Source organism: Planococcus citri, chromosome 4 (genome assembly GCF_950023065.1).
Source record: "Planococcus citri chromosome 4, ihPlaCitr1.1, whole genome shotgun sequence".
Taxonomy (NCBI): domain Eukaryota; kingdom Metazoa; phylum Arthropoda; class Insecta; order Hemiptera; family Pseudococcidae; genus Planococcus; species Planococcus citri.
The window spans coordinates 33,145,361-33,167,091 of NC_088680.1; the positions used below are offsets into that span (position 1 = coordinate 33,145,361).

Below are 21,731 nucleotides of genomic sequence, written 5' to 3' on the forward strand. Positions count from 1 at the left end.
CTTGAAAAAAATTTCAAAAGCTTTGCCCATTGCTCTGCTCGGGGTACTTCTTTTTTCCCGAATTAGGTAAATTTTCTAAAAAAAACTACATCTTTTAAATCTGAAAAATTCAATTCCAAAAAACCTATACTCATGTCAAAAATGATGTTTTTCAGAATTATTTTTCTACCATTGTATCGTATCATATAAGTTGAAACTTGTAACGCCAAAAACTTTGGAGAATGATTCTTGAAACCTTTTTGATTTTGTGTTGAGGAAAATTTATGCCATTGAGTAAAAATGTATACTTTACATGTACCTTTGTAACTTCAAAACTTGGAAATTTGCTGAGAATGGAATCAAAATCAGTTTGTTTCGATGCCTTTTTAAAAATTGAATTTTCTTCTACTGTTACGATACAAAATGTGAGACGATTATGAGAAAATTCGCGGTTTTAAATGAATTGTGCATCTTTTTCACTATTTTAAAAATTTGTTTGCGAATTCGGCAGTCGGTTGCCAAAGTTGTAAAAAATATGCACAATTCATCCGAAATTGCGAATCTTCCTCCTGGTTTTCTCAAATTTTTTGCCGTACTTGATGATTCAAGAAAATACAGAAAAAACTTTTTCACCCACAAGTTTTCTTTTGCCCTCACTTCGCTTGAGCCACTTGGCTTTTTTCAAATTTTCTGAAAAATGATTGTTCAAAAACAATGAGATAGTTTTTTTTTTACAAAATTTTGCAGGTCATTGTATCGATTTTTTTTTTTTTTTGAATTCAAAGAAGTAATCCGAAAATCACACTAATGTCTCAACTCTGGATTTCAATGAACTGTACGAAGGCTATGAACCTTGTTACAGACTGCGTGAATTTTTTTGACAATTTTCCCGTTTTTTTGAATGAAACGATGAAATGGGCAAAGAGAGGCGGGGAGAAGAGGATGAATCTTGAAATCTTATGTACCTTCATTTTAAAAATCTGGGGATACTGAAGATTTGAGTTTTGGAAGGAGGGGAGTTAACTATTGGTAGATTTGACGACATTAACGCGGTACGAAATTTCATTTTTAGGATGCAAAAAAGCATGAACAAAACACGAATTTACCTATCTGGATTTTAAAAGTAGGCACTAGGCACCGTGGATCTCAAAACTGGTTGCACTTGAAAAAAATAGATCGAGGATTAAAATTCAGTCATAAGACTCTGAAAAGTTCAAAACTGAACTTTCAAAAGGGAAGTTTAACCTACCAAGCACCAAAATGGGAAGCTACCGTTTAAAAATTTGAAAAATTATGGTAATTTTGTCGCTAGGAAAAACGGTGAAACAGTTTCCACCAGAATCACTTATTTAAAATTACTTACTTACTCGTGTTTGCGGATTCACGAAATGTTATTTTATTTAATTCAGATGAGGTTCAAAAATATTGAAAAATAAGTGGTTGACTGAAATCTTAAGAGTGATAACTGTTGACCCTTCGTAGAACAGACGAGTATTCATTTTAAATAATGAATTAAAAAAAAATTAAAACAATAAAAAATACGAAAATTTGAACCAAAAAAAGGAAAAGAAAATTTAAACGAAAAATATACTGAGAGAATTAAGTAAGGTAATTGCTAATGTGTAACATTTGAAGTAGAAAAATTCTTCAATTTCAAAAACTTGATATACCTATATTTTAAAAGTTTACTCACATTATTCAAATAAATAAAATAGATAAATAAGCCTAAATACATGTATCTAGATAGATCGATAAGTAAGTAAGTACCTAAGATTAAATAATACACGAGTGAACATGTTTCGTATCTTGAAAGGGAAGTGTATTGCGTTTATCTGAAAGTTCATGCCCAAAGAAGGAGGGAAAATTCAATTTAAAAAAAATTACTTACTTGTATGATAATGTATGATGATCTGAATCATTGAATTTTTTTAAGGTGTGGGTTTATCAATTTAAGTATCTAGCCCAATTTAAATTTCAGCTCATGAGAACAAATTCAAAATGCTCGTTCGCAAGCACCTATTATTTCGAAAATAGTACCGCGAGTAAGGAGAGACGAGAAAGTATACGTACATTACATAGTACATACGTGTAGCATGGTACCACTTGTTCAGGCGAGAAAATATGTAATTTTCTTAGGAATACTAAAAGGATATTTCTAGTCTTCTTTCCATATGAATCTCCTAATCTCCTGCTGGCTGCGTGAGAGGTTACGTAGACTAGAGCAGTAAACACAAACGCTAAAAAGAGCGTAATTAATTTTCATTAAAATTTTCTGTGTAATAATGCGAAACATTGTTCTTAATGTGCTGTCTTTCCCTCTTGTTTGTTTCGTATATGGGCGAGGAGAGTAAAAAAATGATGAAATTATGAAATTTAGAATCACGAGGTACATATGAGGTGTTGGTGGCTGGCGCTTTCGGTTTTAATTGATATACATTTTTTTTTTTGGTAAATGGATTTTTTATACTGCAATTTTTTTTTGTTTTTTTCAATACTCACGAAAATTACTTTAATTTAATTCGTAGGCACGACAGAAAGTAGTACAGACGGTGGTAGCGTAATGTATTGCGCCACCTCGACGACCATCCCATCGATTACAACGGCAACCGGTACCATGCCAGTTATATCGCATCAACATCAATCCTCTTTTACTACATCGTCGTCGATGACGTTGGTCTCAAGTAGTGGTATCAACGATGTTACGTCCATAATATCAGGTTTGATGATTTATACTTTTGATGTGGTTGTTGGTTGCGGCTTCTTAAGATGAATAATACCTACCTATATACCTGCCATAGTTAGTATAGGGTGTTAGGATATAAGGTATACGAGATGATTGAATTGATTGAAAAGTGAGGGATGATAATTGATTTGCGTTCGAAGTGGTTTTAGAATCTTTGAAGTGGGATATGCTAAAATTGAACTAGACTCGTGACAATTTTCGGGGCATATCCTCGTAATATGATTTTCAAAGAATATCTCGAGTTTGTAATATTACTCCCTATGTACAAATTTGTACCCAACTTTTACATAAGATAAGAAAATTTCAAATGAAAGTAACACTGTAAGGTATCTGATCACAGTAAAATCTAGTTGAAAAGTTCACATCTCTATAGCCTCGGAGAAAATGGGCAAAACGTGGAAATTTAAATTCGTCTATAGTTTTCACAGGTGTTGGTAGAGTATAAGATGCTTTTTAATGCCTTGTAAAAATGGCTTCTTCGTATCCATTGTTGTTTGTAACATACTCGCACGTGTAAAATATCTCGAGTTTTCGGCGTTGAAAAAATATTTAAAAAGTACGAGAAAACCGATGCGTCTTTATGTATAACGCCGTCTGACACCGAAGTATGCAAATCGTCGAGCTCTTACGTCGAGCGAATTGTTAGCTCGGACGTGCACAAGTGCTGGCAATCACGACGAATGTGTTTAAGCCGATGGTTAATATTCGAGTCAAATGCAAATCACGAAGAAGAGAAATGAAGCGAGGAGTACGAGTGTGTAGAAATACGAGCTCGAAGTGACGGTTTCGGAATTTTCAAAGGTTGGAATTCTGTCTTTTTTGGTAGAGTAGTTGTTCAGATTTTTTTTTTAATGAGAATTTTCTCAGAATGGAAAGTGACTTTGAAAAACGTCAGTTGTTTCTCATCTGATTTTTTTTTACTCTTGAGATTGTTCTTTTGAAAAATGTATATGTACATTGTACGTTTATTGTACTGTTTGAGTCGCCTTGAATATTGGAACAGTGTTTTTTATTCGATAGTTCTTGCTTTTTCTAATTTTTTCAATTTTTTTACGACTCAGTAAGCAGTTCTAATGATCTGGCAGTTTAGAGAATCATCATTCCTGAAGTGAAAACTTTTTCAAATTTTTTATTGTGATTTTGATTGAAAAAATCGTGTGTTGGCGGTTCTAAAATGTGTGCTGATTGTTTGGAAAAAATTTTCAAATTTGCTTCGAGAAATTTGTGCTTGAAATTTCGAACAATTTTTTAGACTAGGATAAAATTTGGATTACTTACTGAATAATACATACGTACCTACTGATTAGTTGATCATCAATCATCGTGAATAAATGGAAATGAAACTTGAGAAAGATTTCAAAACGCAACGAAAACTTGTATTTTAAAAAAATTTTGCGGTAATATTTCTTCGATAACAACAATTACAAAAATTATGAGATCGTCTATCCCAAGGGAGAAAAAAAGACGTCTTTCGTGAACAATTTGAAACAAAGATAAGTGAGTTAAAACGAGGAAAACAATACGATTTAATTTTTTAAGCTTTAGCGGCTACTGGAACTGGTCCCAAAGGGAGTGGGTATCCTTTAACGACGTATCCATTTTCATCGGCCTTGTAACCGAACGATACTGGGGTTCCATCTGGACTGGTGTATTCGTAAGTTCCTTCTTTGACTGGAACATATCCTTCTTTGGACGGTTTCAAGTAGCTTCGTTCGCTGACACGGATTCCATCGGCAGTGACGTAACTGCAAAAGACTAAAATATAATAACCAATCAAGGAAAACTTTAATTAAGGGAGCATTTATGCTTACCTGAGAGCGTATTGGCCAGAATCGTCACGGATTTCAGATTTGCTCAGGCTAGGCGTAGAGAAAGTTTCGCTTTTGTAAGGTCCAGCAGCTGGAGTCAAAGCTGGAGCTGCAGCCAAAGGAGCTAAAGGAGCCAGAGGAGCCGGAGCTGATGGGTAGTAACTATTAATGGGCACCAGACGGTATCCGTAAGGGATGTTGAATCCTTGGGATAAAACGACCGAGACGGTGATGGCGAAAACAAACGAGACGGCGATCTGTAAATTTAACGCGGCGATGTTAAAGTTAACTTTCGAGACGTTTTTGGCTCGTGCTAGAGTAAATTTGGCATTACGAGGGAAGAATAGTAATGGCGAAATTATATTACGCAAAGAGAAAGAGAAAGGTTATCGGGGTGAAGCGAACGTACCCCGTTGAAGAGAAAAAAAATACGCAGAAAGAGTCGACTAATTGGATAAAATTAAAATTTTACCAATGCTTGTTGAAAATCGCTCAACGCGAGATCGAAATCAGCCCGAGAAATTTATACTGTCTCGAAACGAGACGAGCGAGTGTTTCTTCCGTCTTCGATTCTCTCTAATTAAAATTTCCTTCGAGCTGAAGCGGTATTTTAGTTGTATTAAATTTGCCTTATTTTTGGATACCGGTGCCAGCAGGGTACGCCGATAGGGCACCTGTTTTATTCACAATGTCGCCGTTGCATATAATTTAATCAGGTTTAAGCTGTAGTCGAAAGGGGGAATTTTTCGAAACAATTTGTATCCTGCGAAAAGGCTTTTTTTTCGAATCGATTGTGTTACAAAGTGAAAGTGATAGAGTGCTGAAATGTTTTGGAAAGAAGGAATTTTTTAGCCTGTTTTCCTCTGGTATTTTTAGCACAGAAAAAATTGTTTAATGAAGCTCTAATGAATCAATTCATGTTTGAAAGGATTTCAGCATTTCTCGAAGAATGACTGTCTTTATTGTTTTAAGCTCAAATTTTTCTGTTTTGAAAACTTCAAAAATTTGATAAAATTTCTGCTTTGAACCAAAGTATATTTTTTGTAAAATTATGGAAAATTTCCTATTCCTTGTAACTTTTGATAGGAGTGAATCGATTTTAAATTTTTCCCAAAATTTTGATGAAGTTGATTAAAAAACTACAGTTGAGAAATGATCACCAAAAAAAGTATAAAAAGAGCTCCTCAAGTTGAAACTTGCTTCGCCTTTCATTCAAAAGCTCAATTTTTCAAAATTTCGAATTTTTTGCTCAAAAAGGGAGCTAAATATTGAATGAGTGAGCATGAATTTTTATCACACCTTTTTGAAATTATTTTCGAGAGCTGCTGCTCTATGCTGTCAAAAAGAGTGGAAAAATTATTTATACATATTATTGATGGAGGGGGGAGCTCAGATTCTTAGAACTGAATTTTTCATAATTTTGCTTTAGTTGGGACTTTTTCAATGCCTTACAATTATTTTTAGAAACCAATTTAAATATAATCTAATTCAATTTTGAATCCATCCAACACCCGATATCCAATTTTGATTAAAAATACTCGAATTTTCTCGATAATCGAGTGAAAAAGGACGAAGAAAAGAAAAAATTAAGACGTGCCCGGCCCACACCTGGCACTACCTACATAATGGAATTTAGGCGAAATTAATTTGGACATCTTTACTTATCTATATCGATCGAATTGAGACGAAGAAATGTAAAATAAGAGGAACGACTCTGGCAAGGACGTAATTGTACAAACCTCGTCGACTCGTAAACTCAATTTATTCGACGGTTCGAAGGACATTTCGCAGCTTATATACAGAGAAAAAGCGACCAAACCGAGTATTTAAATTTGTAATTCGTGTAAAATTTTCTCGCAATTTCGAATTACAAATTTTTATTCCATTTCGTTGGTGGCATATTGTTTAAGGTTGTGCGGTTTTATGTCTGAAAAAATCGCTCAAACGAGTGAAACCTTGGACTAAGCAATTTGATAAATTTTCAATTTCACGTTGGTCGACATCTGTCTTTAAATTCGGTTTGATTTTTAATCAGTTAATGGAATCGAAAGAGGTAATGGTAATACGTTTTACGTCAGATGTGTACCAGAAAATGAACTGAGAATCAGTTTGTTTGAATAGAAAAAGAGATAGCTTAAAAACAGAATGGTTAGAATAGAACTATAATCTAAGAGTATCTACGAGTTTGTTATTAAGAAAATGATGTACTTACGAATTTCATTTTGATGTTGATTTTTATTTTCTGACGAAATTTGGTCGATTTGACACAAAAACACTACTAAACACGGTTAAGTATAAGGTGAGATTAGAGGAAATCCGAAGAGTACCAAGATAAACTCGCTTATGATTTACGTTAACACTTGTTGAAGTATTTATAGGGGTAGAATTACTACGACGATATCTATGCGTAAAATTATCACAATAGTGGTATAGGAAGAGGGGTCTGGGTAAAAGAAGGGATGACGATGGTGGTTAATGTAATTAGAATCTACCTGCGTAAAGTTACGTAAGTATAATTATTGTTGAGCAGCCTGTAGCGGTAGAAGGAAGGAGAAAGCTCCTGAAGGGAGGCATTTATCGCGTATAAACGATCATCGGTGGTGTAATTTACCTGCTGTACGAAGTTGTATATACGAAGATATATTACAGGTGTACGTCGACTTTAAATGACTAATTATGTAATTTACTATTAAAAGACGATTTAAAACACGTGTCCTGCGGCTTTTAACCATTTAGAAAAAAGGTCGTCTTATTAGATAGTGTGTGAGGTGTTTGTTCGCGTGGTGCATTTTACGCATTTTTTCCCAGAATTGTATCAGGTGTGGATTGTAATACGAATTATACAAATTGGTAGTTTTGGACGAATTTTATTTTTTTTGTGGTTATTTTTGCGCGTGGAAATTCAAAGTATGGGCTTGTGTGAATGTGGATTTGTTGTAGATGTTGAGAAATGGGCTCAAAGTGTTCGTAATTTGTCACTCGAGATGGAAATAAAAGTAAGTGTGAATGATAATTCACCCTCTTGCTTGAAGAAATTGTCAATCAAAATATCTGAAAATGATTTTGATTACAGACAAAAGTTGTAAATTACGGAATTTTGAAAATTTAGTCAATTCTTGAAATGATTCAGAATCGTCTAAATTTTTAAAGGAAAATTGAAAGTCGAAATTCGATGGTAACAAATTTGTTGCTATGAATGAATTTTAAAAAATTATCTTACCTATTTTCACTTTTCTTAGATAATTTGCAGTTCAGAGATTTTAGAACTTTGCAACATCAATGGACTGATATTTTTAAAGAGAGAATAGTTTCCATAAGGTTCCTCTACCCCTTCTTTCAGTAAAGTGCGAGTACCAAAAATTATTTTGAGAAATTGAAAAGTTTTCCATCCCACTCTTCTTTTTTTACTGAATTTTTTTTCAATACGAGTGAGAGATACGTTTAGAATAATTATTTCAGCTCTTCTTCCTGAAATGAATCGTCACATTTTCAAAATCAGCTGTTCCGCAGATTCTTTTAATTTTTTTAGCTGGTGTGTATATTTCTCAGAATAATTTACTCGGATATAAGAAGTTCATCTTACCGAAATATTCACGAGAGTATGTGCGTATACCTATCAAACGTTACGTCGTTACGTGTTTGTTTTGTTTTGTTTTTTTTTTCTATAAATTATGACAGTGAGAATATGCAAATTGAAATGATCTTCAGAAAGAAAATGAAAAATTACCAAACTTGTGGTGCTTTATTTTCGTTTTAAACTGATGGCGAGTTACCTAAACATGACAAAATTTGAGAGATTCAAAAAATTGCTCGTATAAAAATGAATAAATATTAGGTAATCGGTTCGTTAGAATACCCAAAGAAGATTACAAAGGATCTATTTAGATTCTTCCAGTTGAAAAAAAAAACTTGCCTTTTTGATGGTTTTTTCGACAAATATAACAAATGATCCATTTTGTCTCCATTCTACTTGCTTTGTTATATGGTTTAACATACGATACGATGCAAAGAGCCGTGGCAGGGAGAGGGGTAGCACCTGAAATGGTCGCGTGTACACGAACTTTAATACGACTACGACTGCGACTCCCTCAAGGTGTATTCTGCAGCGTATTATAGTATAAAGAGTACGAATATACGAACGATACGTGCTCGTAGTTTCGAAAAGAAAAACGTCCCCAGAATGGACGATTTATACGCAGCCAAAGGGTCTGCTGACGGGTTGACACGAAAGAGAAAGCTTCTACGTGACTGGAATTGAATCCCTGTTGTACAAAGGGTGCTGCTGAACTTACCTCGTGTGCGAGACTGCTGCAGAAATCAGCTGATGCGGTACGAGTCGAAGCAGTGTTGTTTTTTTTCTCGTTTGGGGGCGAACAAATCATTGTATTTGTATAGTTACGGATAATTTTGCATTTTTTAATAGTACATAATTTGGAAAACTTTGTGAGTAGTTTGAGTAATTTTGAACCATTTCTTTGTTTTCGTCAGATTTTCTGCTCTTCTGAATGTTTTCATGAATGATCGATTTGATTATCATAAATGTGATAAATGTTTGTTTGTGTACAAATAATTACCTATAATTTTATGCTTCTTTTCTTCATTGGATATTTTTAAATAACATACATTACTTACTTTGTTAATGTACGTATCTAAGTTGCTTCTTCTCTTCGACCGATATTTTTAAATAACAACTTTGTTGATGTATCTACATACTAGTGAATCGGTAATATCATTTTGCGGCGAGGATTTTCGATATCTGTTCAGCTGTTTTTCTCTTCTTGCTTTTTCTAGCACAAACGCTGATTCATCCTGCTAAAAAAATCTCATCAAAGAGGAATACTTTTTCCAAATTGGAAAAAAGTAGTCTGCCTATGAGGATATTTTAGCTCTATTTTCCTTCTTCTTGTAGGTTTTTTGCTACAAAAGAAATACATATTATCTGAAATATTTTTAGGGCTATACTAATTCACATAAATATTTTGAAAACAAAAGCAATAATTCTTCATCTCGAAATAAGGTATTTTTGGGGGCCTTAACTGAGCGAATATTTTTTCAGATTTTTGAGAAGGTTCGAGTACCGTACATTTTTGGCACATTTTTTCTGGAAATATTCCTAAATAATTACTTACCTTCCCTACCTTGCTTGGTTTCTTTTTAGTTTCTGTAAACATTGCTTGCGGAATGCTTGAAAACATATTACGAGTATGTTTTGATATCTTACTCATTGCATTAAAAAAAATAGAATTTTGACATTATCGCTCGCCCTACCTTTCATGGAGAAACCCCGTTCTACATTTTTCATGAAAGGATTAATTACCGAATACCTACTTAAATTATTATAGTTCAGTGATCCAAACGTACAAGACGTGTTTTTTTGAGTTGTGCACAATTTTGTTGGGATACCAACAATTTTGATTATTTTGGGATACTCTTAATATTTTTTAATTTCGAGTCACCATCTAATAGATGAGTTTAAAGTACATATAAGCCCGCAAAAGTCACATCAACTGAACCATCCACTAATGTATATTACAAATTTCAGCCCACCAGGATAATTTGGAGAGGTAGGGACGTGACACAAAGATTTTTCAATGTCAAAAACACGATAAAACCGCTTTTTTTCTTCTAAATAATTGTTCTGGCCCACTGATTTTTACGTACAGGTGCGTAATTTGTAAGTGACATCTACAATTTTTGTATTTTTATTTCTCTATCAATTGACTGTTTCTTTTTCTATCAACATACGTCAATTTAGAGTCAAGGTCGCTCCTTAGAGCTCTAAAATTCAACTCAAAACCAAAACTAAGTACCTAATTGGAGCGAATTTCATAGCATTGTCTCCGTCTGAAACGTTATTTTAGTTCAATAAACCAATAAAAATTAAACAAAAAACGAACAAAAAGACAAAAATTTGAAAATGTATTAATACTTACTTCATTTTTGAATTTATAAAGTCTTGTCCCATATTTTTTCAATCTTGTAGTGATATAAAAAATTTCACCAATGAATTGTCTTTCTTCGTTTTACGTAGAAATCTATAGATGAGACGACTCAAATACTTTTTTTTTTCAAACACCCCAATCGAATTGAGTTTAACTTTTCGTACGAAAATTGCTGAAATTAATTCTTCGAACTTTTGCTAGAATGCTTTAGATGTAACAAAAAAAGAAATTACTTACTGTACGAGATATTAAGTATGTAGGTATTATTAAGGTAGTTATGGTTTTAATTGGTATTTGGTATGTGCGATAAGTAGCCTAACTATTAATAATCAAATTAAAGTATAATCCTTATTCAACACACTCAAGTTGCAACCCAATAATGAACACGACATGATTAATTGGCACTAAATTCTTCCTTGACGAAAATTTTTAACGAATGTAAAATATCGTTTCGGCTACGAAGAATAATAGATAATTAATTGATAAACAAAATAGGATTCTAAACCGTATAATTAAAGCACAACTTGAAAAAATCTATGGTAGCCAAAAAACTGAACTCGAGTGAATGCTGATCATTGTAGAGAACAAAGTGGGAGAACAAGCTATAAGTTGAGAAAAAATTTGGGTGGATGGTGGAAATGAAGAGAAGATAAGGAAGAGGTTGCGGCTGGGGAAAAAGGTACGAGTAGGTACAATATGAATAGGATTTACAAAGAATGCTCCAGATGTTCAAAAAATAAATTATAAAAAAAAGAAATTACTTGCTGCGAGATACATAAACTGTATGAATTTTCTGAATCGTCGTTCTTTTGGAAAATGTGGTAGTAAAACAACTTGACTCGTGTGAATGCTGAGCGAGGTGCGATCATTGCAGAGAAAAAAGTGGGAGAACAAGCTGTAAGTTGAGAAAAAATTTCGGTAGATGGTGGAAATGAAAAGAAGATAAGTGGATGAGGCTGGGAAAAAAGGTACGAGTAGGTACAACGTGAATAGGATTTTTTAAAAAATGCTCCAGATGTACCTACAAAAAAAGAAATTACTTACTGTACGAGATGCATATTTTAAGTAGGTATCAATATAGTTGGATTATCCAGCTTGTTTTTTTCAGTCCCTATCCTTTGTTGGTTGTTTACTTTCGTTGTGAATTGACTATAACATTGTTTCTGAAATCGATCCAATCAACTCGAATTATGAGGAGATTTTAGCTCTATTTTCCTTCTTAGAAGGTTTTGTACTACAAAAGAAATATCTGAAATATTTTCAGGGCTATACAAATTCGCATAAATATTTTGAAAACAAAAGCAATTCTTTATCTCGAAATTAGGTATTTTTGGGGGCCTTAACTGAGCGTATATTTTTTCAGGTTTTTGAAAAGGTTTGAGTACCATACATTTTTGGTAGATATATTTTTTCTCGAAAGTCGAAATATACATAAATAATTCCCTACCTTAACAAAAAACGAAAAATATTTGTAAGTAAACGTCTTTGCCCATTCCAATCTTGTGGTGATGTGAAACATTTCACCAATGAGTTGTCAAAGTTAACAAATAACGGGAACGAAATGCTGTATTTTGGGGTATTAAATTTGTATTTTATGAGCTTAAAATTGAAGGAGATAGATTTGAGAAAATTTTTAGGTTAAGTATAAAATTTCTTTTCAAAATATCTACTCGGTCTTTTGTTTACGTTTGCATTTTGTAATTTTGTTTTACGTAGAAATCTACAGATAATCAATCATTTTGATAAAATCCTCGACCATTCGAGAATGAGACGACTCAAAATAAGTTTTTTTTTTCAAACACCACAATCGAATTGAGTTCAACTTTTCGTACGAAAATTGCTGAAATTAATTCTTCGAAATTCTGCAAGAATGCTCCAGATGTACAAAAAAAGAAATCACTTATTGTACGAGATACATTTATTAAGTAGGTGTTTAAGAAATCTTACTTGGTATGTGCGATAAATAGCTTAACTATTAATAATCAAATTAAAGTATAATCCTTATTCAACATACTCGCCTTCAAAACACTGAAGTTGCGACGCAATAATGAACACGACACGATTAATTGGCATGAAATTCTGCTTTGACGAAAATTTTCAACGAATGTAAAATATCGTTTCGGCTTCGAAAAATAATAAGTAGATAATTAATTGATGAACAAAATAAGCTTCTAAACCGTATAAATTTAAGCACAACTTAGAGAAAATCTATGGTAGCCAAACAACTGAACTCGTGTGAATGCTGAGCGAGATGCGATCATTTGAGAGAACAAAGTGGGAGAACAAGCTGTAAGTTGAGAAAAAATTTCGGTGGATGGTGGAAATGAAGAGAAGATAAGGTAGTGGTTGCGGCTGATGAAAAAGGTACGAGTAGGTACAATGTGAATAGGATTTACAAAGAATGCTCCAGATGTACAAAAAAAGAAATTACTTACTGTACGAGATACAAAAAACACGTAAAATTTCACCAACGTTTGACTGAAAAACATATTTTTTTACGATGCAAACGTCAAGTATATTAAGTAGGTATCAGTAGTTGGAATATCCAGCATGTTTTTTTTTAGTCCCTATCCTTTGTTAATTGTTTACTTTCGTTGTGAATTGACTATAAAGTTGTTTCTGAAATCGACCCAATCAACTCGCGATGTCACCAATAGAAATCGAAAATCAACGAACGAAAACGAACTGGTTGTAAAATGGTGAAAAGTTTTGATAAGCAGAAGCACACGATGATTAATTTTCATGAAGAGAAGCTGCTCAAGATTTATTGCCTGAAAACGCATTCTATATTTTACTTTTCTCAGTCACCATAGGTATGTAATCCGCAAATCCGGTATATAAATTGGAGATATCCGCTGGAGAAAGAGAAAAAATACCAGGGACGATGAATTATGATACAATGATCTTGGAGAACCCTCGCCAAATCCGCAAAGGATGAAAATAAATGCTGTAGGGAGAGAATTATAAAAAAAAACTGCGAGCTAATTAACTCCCCTAATCCTACATCTTGGGCTTTCGTGGCCATAAATTCAAACAGAATGAATTATGGAAGGAAATAAGGGGAGGTTTATTATTACCACTCAATTGAGTTTACCTACTAGAAAAAAAAGAAATGAATTTTTATAATAAAGTAAAATGATGTAAGTATTAATACCTTCCTTGAAAAATATGATACTTGTACTGGAGAAAAAACTGGTTCGTTGTAGAATGAATTTTCATTCAGTGCGATGATGCTTTGCACGAATAATGAGAGAATTGAGTAAAAATATTTCATATAAGTAACAAGTTCATCTTGCCAAAAATTGCGGTTTCTTCTTTCTTTGCTGAGAAAGACAAAATTGCGGAGTAGCTTGAATAAAATTGAATCTAAAATGTCAAGGCGCCACTTTATCAAAATATTATACGTCTTATTTTTGAAATCATGTTTTGAGAATCTTACAAATATAATAAAATACCTCTTATTGTTTAGGTATGCATTTGTTTCTACGTAACCCGCAAGTTCTCGTGTATAGAAAATAAATCCGCGATAATCTATCACAAAGGAGGGAGTTGGGATGAAAGGGCACCCGTATTTTCTAAAGCTCGGCTATCCCGAGAGAAAATCTTACCCACCACGATGTCCTTTACAAGGCCATCGTTACCTTCCTCTCCGCTCCCGTGGTATCTTTATGGTTTGCATCACACTTCTCTTTTCATCCTGCGCTTGTTTCTATCTATATGTATCCACACTCAGATGAAAGTACCATTCCTGTACGTTGACTTTTCCTTTGTATTAGTACGTCTACGTATATTTATGAGATAGAAGGTAATGGTGCACGAAGCGGGAGAAGAGCAGTACCTGCTGACGCGTTAATAATTTCGGAAAAGGTGGCGATGGCAATGAATTAACGGTAGCGCTAGGATTTCGTTGCTGGTCGTGAAATTGTCGAACAGCGAAGAACCCTAGGTGGGTGAATTTTCCGTGTAAGTGTGCGAAATGGTGGAGGAAAAGGAGTGAGAATACAATAAACGTGTAATAAAGTTTCGTTTTTGATATACCGATGGAGGGTGAAGGTGAGTAATAAAGTGTTGTTTTCTTCTCGCCAATGTCATCCGTGTGCGCGTACGAGTTACTATAGGGCATTTAAAAGTGACGTCACACCCGTCTGATAATCGAAGTGGTGTGCAAACGATGCGAAATGTACTAGGTATTGTGCTCGCTGTTTAAACTAAAATTACTCAAAATTTTCAACGAACACATTGATATTTTAATACAGCAAAATGTTTGTAGTTTTATCCTCTTTAAATTAATTTTTTCCCGAAAGCTCTACCTTTTACCGTTCAAAAGTTTTAGTAGTTTAAAGTTGCGAAAACAATGCTAAAACCAGCTGCGGGCGGCAAGTATTGAACTTTGAACTAAAATTACTCACAATTTTCATCGAACACATTGATATTTTAATACTGCAAAATGTTCGTAGTTTTATCCTCTTTACATTGATTCTTTCCCGAAAGCTCTACCCTCAACCGTTCAAAAGTTCTTGCAGGTCAAAGTTGCCAAAAGAGTTCATTACTTGCCGCCCGCAGCTGATTTTTGCCTTGTTTTCGCAACTTTTAACTTCAAGAACTTTTGAACGGTAAAAGGTAGAGCTTTCGGGAAAATATCAATGTAAAGAGGATAAAACTACGAACATTTTGCAGTATTAAAATATCAATGTGTTCGTTGAACATTTTGAGTAATTTTAGTAAACAGCGAGCACAATACGATTCTCCATTCAGTACTGTATATTATTCGACTTGGTTTACACACCAGTTCGTTATCACGTGACTCGGATGACGTAGTTTGAAATGCCCTATAGAGGTGAAGGAAGAGGGTACAGTGCGGGAGTTGAAACAATGAACGTGTAATGTTGCGTTATTCTCACAGTAATTGGATGATTTTTTTTTTGGTAAAATATTGATACTCGTTGCTTCGAAGGATTCAGATTAGCGATTAGTGTCATTTTTTTGCTAATGCTGAATGTTTGAATTTGGTTAATTTCTAATCTTAAAAAAATCACAATTGGATTAAATTGACATAATGGGCTGAAATTTGGATTGTACCATGTGAGACACTTTTAAAAAATACTTGGTGCCGATTTGAATACAAAATGTTTCAAATTTTCAATCTTTTCCCAAAAAATTACGCTGGAAAAAATTTTTAGATATGGAACGGTGCAAAAAGATTTTGAAAATGCGTCCCCAAGAGGGTCACAAAGATTTTAAATCGGTGTTTATATGCACTGATTTTCTTTCGTTCCACTTTTACAGGGGTACATTTCCCCGTACCCCACCCACCATTTTGGGAGAGTATCTGAAAACCACCCAGTAGGATAGTACTGTATCATGCACGCATCTCCAACGTTATAGTGCATACCGCCTTCACCCTTTTCTTTTAAAAAAAAACTTGCAGGGGGTTCGTGGAAACGTGGTCCCCCTCCCGATTCAAAGATTCAAAGAAGGGGGTTTGATTTCGTATCGATTTCATGTACTCGTAAGTTGAATTTTCAATTTTATCTATTGAAAATCGTCATTAAAAAGTTTGCGATTTTTTACCAACTGTATCGAAAACGAGCTTTCAAAAATACCGATCGAAAAGCTGTGTCAAAAAACTTACGTTTTCTTTCGATTTGATACAAGTTGAACTTACAACAACATCGAATTATAAAAATACTTATACATTTATACGTTTTTAGCTATTTTTTTCGATTTTTCAAATTGGCAAAAATAATTTTAAAAAATGGTACCACTGCATTCCAAAATATAACCTCCGTTCCAGGAATAGTATTTTTCAATAAATCAACAATCAGCATGGCGTAGTGAAAATAAACGATTACTTTCTCTGCTGTTAACTAATTGACTTGAACAATAAAGTAAAATTGTCGTTGTACTTCTGTATGTAAGAATCATTGACTTGCGCTTTCGTTGTCTTCTGTTCCAAATTCAATTTGATTGAACTTTTTCGTTACAAATACAAAGTAGTAAATGATGGGTAATCTTAAATTAAATAGATATTGAGTAGGTACTTTTTAACAACAAACTGAACAAAAATCAATTAGTTCACAATAAATTTAAATTTAAATAAGATTTTTGAAAAACTTATCTCAAGTTATCAGAATACCTCAAGAGCATTTTTAAACTAACACGCGAGTAACGTTTTACTTCGAAAACCACTTACTTATGCCGTGCTTTCGCTGTATTTGTTTTTTATGCAATTTTCAAGTCGTTATTCTGAGTGAAATAGAACAAATGTGCGGTTTTCATAAACATTAGATGGGCAGTGCTCAGCTCAATGAACAAAATACCACCGAGAAAAAAAAAATAAAGAATTTCTGTTATAATTTTTTTTCGCCCTAAACTTTTAATTTTTCACCCCTTACAATTTGAAAAAAACTAGATAAAATAATTTACTTACGTACCTATTCGCCTCGAATCTTAGAATTACCAAATTGCCAAAAATAATATTCTATCAAGACGGTTTAATAAACGTGTTATCACTAATAATATTTTTTTTAAAAAACACTTGAAGATATGTAAACATTACAATTACCTAACCATTTGGAGGTTCTCTAGGTTCCCATGTTGGGGAAACAAATTGCTTTGAAGAGTGTAATAGGGTACCCTGCCCAAGTGCCCAACTGACCAAATCATATAGAGAAGTTGAGCCTTACAAAAAACATCATTTTGGAAAATGAAAGTTTTGAAAAAGCTCAAATCCTTAATTTCCAACAAAACAAATGAATATAAACTCGGAATTTTTCAAAAATAATTCAACAACATGAGTAAAAAACATTAGTCAGAAGCACTTTTTGAAAATATTTTTAAAAAATTGATAAGAAAAAAATCGTAATAATGATGGTAAAAATGGTTATTAGGCAGTTCCCAAGTTGATCAAAAATAAAAACGGTAAAAGAAATGCTTTTGACCAAAAAATGAAAAAAAAACAATGTTTTTTAAAGTCTTCCCAAAAAAGGAAAAAATCAGTGTCTGTAACAGTCCTTCCGATCTAGACGGTCAGGAAAAGTTTGTCTTTTTACCTATGGGTCGTTCTTTTCAAAAAAAAAAGTCAGAAAAAAGTCCTTCTTTTTTCCGAATTTTTAAATAATTCTGTCATTTACTTAATCAAAATCGAGCGAAAAATGAAAACTCAATTTTTCAGAATTCTTCATTTTTTTAAATATCAAAATAATTAAATATACTTAATAGCAAAAAATTTAATATCTTGTTAATGAACACCAATTATACATTTCCATTGTTTGATGTATTTTCTTGATTATTTTTTTGTTTCTTTTAAAAATAAATGATACATTTTTGAAGCTTTTTTTTTGGCAATTTTGCACCCTGTAGAAGGATAGTTCACGCACCCCCAACGTTAGTGCACAACATCTTCTCCCCCTTTTTTTTTTTCGAAAAACTTGTAGGGGCATATAGAAACGTGGTCTTCCCCTCCCCCTCCATTCAAAGAGGAGTGTTCGATTTCGTTTCGATTTCATATAAATTGAATTTTCAATTTTATCTACTCGTACATACATACATGTTGAAAGTCGTCATCAAGAAGTTCGCAGTTTTTTACCAACCGCATTATCGAAAACAAACTTTCATAAATAGGCTATCGATGGAAAATCTGTGACAAAAAAACTTACGTTTTCTTTCGATTTGATATAGATAGTAAGTTGACCTTACGGCAACATCGACATATTAAATTACATAATATACGTATACAGGGTGTCTACCAGGTCGCTATAGCGTTAAAAGTCGCGAAAAGTCGCGATTTTGAAAATAGGGCGCTAAAGTCGCGATTTTGAAAATAGGGCGCTAAAGTCGCGAAAAGGTCGCGATTTTCGCCAAAAATACCAAAAAGTCGCTATAAATTGTCCAAACTTCAAATTTTAAAAACTTTTCTTATTTTTAGTTGATGGCGATTTGGAAATATTTTTTTTTGGGGGGGGAGGTACTTTTAACTGAAAAAAAGTCGCGAAAAGTCGCTATTTTTGAAAATTAAATTTTGGTAGACACCCTGTATAAGTTTTTAGCTATTTTTTTTCGATTTTTTGAAATTGGAAAAAATAATTAAAAAGTTAGCACCTGCGTTCCAAAATATTGCTTCAGTTTCAAGAATGATATTTTTCAATAAATCAATAATCAGCACGGCGTAATGAAAATAAATGATTACTTTCTCAGCTGTTGACAAATTGACGTGAATATTTTGGTAGAACGCCTTTTATGCATAGGGTATTGTTGATACTTAGTGCGTCCGTTACCTGGGTTCCAAAATCAATTTGATTGAACTTTTCGTTACAAATACAAAGTAAATAAAGGGTAATCTTAAATTCGTACTTAAGTGGGTATTGAGCACTTTTTGACAACAAATTAAAGAAAAAAAAATTTAAATAAGATTTTAAAAACTAATCTTGATAATAGGCCTACATAAAAACAAATCACTTATGCAATTTGAAAACATTACAAAAAAACTAAAATTATTTGCGGTGAAGTTGTACTTTTGGTACTGTTTATGACATTCCCATTGAATTGCATATTGTGCTTCATCCTTTTATACGAGTATATGTACTAGTATTCAAGTTAACGACATGGGTATGCACAATACCCCTTACCTTACCCATAGTACTCGAGTGGACGAACAAAAATGTTATCATGACTAATTGCACATTTTTTGAAAAATGTAACCCCCCTTCTCCCGCCAAGAAAAAGGGAAAAATTAGTGAGCTGTTGCTCTTCGTATTTGTGAATACCCACTCTGACTTCTGAGATTTTTTTCACTGAATATTTGCTTGTAAAAGATGTTGAGAACTCGTATAAGATGTCGAAAAAAAAAATTTTGGTAGGTAATGTAGAATTCAGTTGTAGCGTATAGCAGACGATGAAGAAAGAAAATCAGTATAAAGATAAGAACGAACGGCAATAGAGGGTAGAGAAAAAGGGACTGCGACGTATCCGCAGCGGCTGCAGCTGGATTTGCCGGACCAGTCGAGGTGGCCGGGACTGGGACGAACGTCTAGCGCGAAAATTTCGTCTTGATGAAGGTACACTGGTAGGGTGCACCACTACCACCGCCGCTTATAATCTTCCTCATGCTCGTTTTGGTGGTAGCACGGTGGTGCTTTTCCGCGATGTGCATCAATACGTTCGCGTTGGCGCATTCCGTCGCCTCGTTTTACGTTTTTCCTCCTCTGGAAAGTGGAAAGCAACGTTGGTTGGGTCGGTTCGACTTTTAGCCTGGCTCTGTTGTTCAGTTACGCGTTCGGAATTCCAACGAGAAGAGTCGATTGTAAAGGTGTTTTGGTGTTTTTCGCATTGCGACCGTTTTCGTTGTTGGTGGCTTTTTTTTCCTTTGTTCGCTCGAAGAATTTTCTTCTTTCTTGCCAGAGTTGCGAATTAAAACGTCGAGGAAATGTGCATTCGGCGTATGTGAAAGTGATCGGATAGTTTTCTCAGATGTAGTGAGCTATGTGTTTCGTTTTGTGTGAATTACTAATATGACGGAAGCTTAGTGTGAATATCTTAGTTAGTGTACCTACATACTTATACGGTGTGTGCGACGTTTAGTAGCATGGCCAAAGCTGCGTCGCGTACATGTTTTAACGTCCTTTGAACGTGTACGAATGTCAGTCGGGTTAACCTTGACTTTTGCGTACGGTTGCGGTGGCGCAGACAATTCAAGACGCGAACAGGGTACGAGAAATTTTGCGACGAAATGCCTCCTAGTGATACTCCTGTTGTAACATCTCAAGTAAGGGAGCCTGCGATCCAAGGTGGCGCGGGTGGCCCGAGCACGAGTAGATTGTCTCGTATGTCCAAGGTACACGTTTGGGTAATGAGTTCGGTGATATTGACGGTATTTCGAATGTACGTTTTGATCGATTTACTCAGTCGAGACTCGCATTACGTATTTTTAACCGATTGGCTGATCGTGATCTCGTTGACCGGTGCGGTTTTCGCGATGATCGCCGATAAACGCGTGGCCTGCGATATGTCCCACGCTGTGCTCATGTTCACTATCGTCGGCGTTAACATATGGATGCTGTTTTTCGACTATATCGGCGACATGTTCCCTAAATGTAAAGTATAGTGTAGTATTAGCCCAGAATATCCGAACGGTGCTCGTTTAGAGCTACTATAAACTATCGTATTTTTCATCCCCATTTCCTCTCGAGTGACTTGATTATCATGAGCGAAGGCTGTGGTGACGGATTGATCGCAGCCGCGGTCAAAAGTCTGAAACCGAGACGACGACGTCAGTCAGATGACTCGTCCAGGTTACCACCACCCGACGTTGTACCAGCGTCGCAAAACTACTGTTGTTATCCAGTCTCCAGGAGCTCGTCGTCGTGCAAATCGAAAAAGAAAAATGCCAAAAATGCCGGCAGCAGTAGCAGTAGCGGTGGTAAGTTCATGATTGCGTTGAAGTTGTATGTATGTGGGTACTTTGTCGATACTTTTTATGGCGGTTGCAATATCACCTTTGGGGAATCCCTCGAGGCGAGAGAGCTGCTGGATGATTGGAGTAGCGGAGTGGCTCGTATTTGTACGAAATGGTGTGTGCCATTGTGTGTGTATGTGGCGCTGGAAAAAAGTAAATATAAACTATGGATGAGTTTGTACGTATACAGGCTATTCCAGTAATCGTCTGTCGCAATTCAAGAGAAGGGTTGAAAAATTCTTCAAAAATATTAAGAAAATGTTTGGATCATTCAATTAATGATAGATACCTGTAACCTGAACAAACAAGAAATTTTTATTATGACGAATTTTTCATCTTAAGAATAAATTTCCTAATTTATGTAGTATGTCCTGAACTTCGAAAATTTTGAATTTTCAAATTGTGCTGGCTCCTTCAATTTTGAAGATGGGCAATTTGTCACGATGACACTTTTTGTTCGTCCACTCGAGTACTGTGGGTTAGGGGCATCTATTTGATGTTCCGAATATTTTCATATTTTCGACGATTTTTTTTTCCAAATCGGTATAACATTTTCAATTTGCAGATAGTAAGAACATGCAATGGTTATGCAGTCGACTATGGAATCAATATACAAACTTTAAAACAACAGTTCACTAAATTTTAATATTGTCGTACAGAGAATGATTGAGGACGACTTCACAAAGTACATACATATTTTTCTACTGTCTCTCTTACAATATTGACTTCGGAATGTTACAGGGACAATAATTTGTTAATAAATGAGTAGATAATTAACCTTACTTGCGTATTCATACAAAGTGAGA

The 21,731-nt window shown here is 34.3% G+C and overlaps 2 protein-coding genes and 1 long non-coding RNA gene across 10 annotated transcripts in view; 2 read left to right on the forward strand and 1 right to left on the reverse strand.

Moving 5' to 3' along the window:
- Nucleotides 1–21,731, forward strand: part of LOC135843216 (phosphatase and actin regulator 1-like) — a 126,764-nt gene that overhangs the window by 72,879 nt on the left and 32,154 nt on the right. For 6 of the 8 annotated variants that reach the window (XM_065361017.1, XM_065361014.1, XM_065361016.1 and 3 more), the window contains one exon: nucleotides 2,505–2,696. The exons of 1 other annotated variant lie outside the window; for it this stretch is intronic. In XM_065361017.1, the coding sequence (XP_065217089.1) occupies nucleotides 2,505–2,696 (192 nt within the window). Of the gene's footprint in view, nucleotides 1–2,504; nucleotides 2,697–20,437; nucleotides 20,890–21,731 lie in introns of those variants that run through there. One more of the 8 variants, XM_065361022.1, reaches the window with a different exon arrangement.
- On the reverse strand, nucleotides 4,077–6,902 carry LOC135843218 (endocuticle structural glycoprotein SgAbd-2-like). Its single transcript, XM_065361023.1, has 3 exons — nucleotides 6,743–6,902; nucleotides 4,534–4,787; nucleotides 4,077–4,467 (listed from the first exon to the last, which is right to left on the reverse strand). The coding sequence occupies exons 1-3, from the start codon at nucleotides 6,749–6,751 to the stop codon at nucleotides 4,257–4,259; spliced, it is 474 nt and encodes a 157-aa protein (XP_065217095.1). The 5' UTR covers nucleotides 6,752–6,902; the 3' UTR covers nucleotides 4,077–4,256.
- LOC135843219 (uncharacterized) lies at nucleotides 7,035–17,445 on the forward strand. The gene is made up of 2 exons (XR_010558260.1): nucleotides 7,035–14,659; nucleotides 15,195–17,445. It is a non-coding gene; the product is annotated as an uncharacterized LOC135843219 (long non-coding RNA).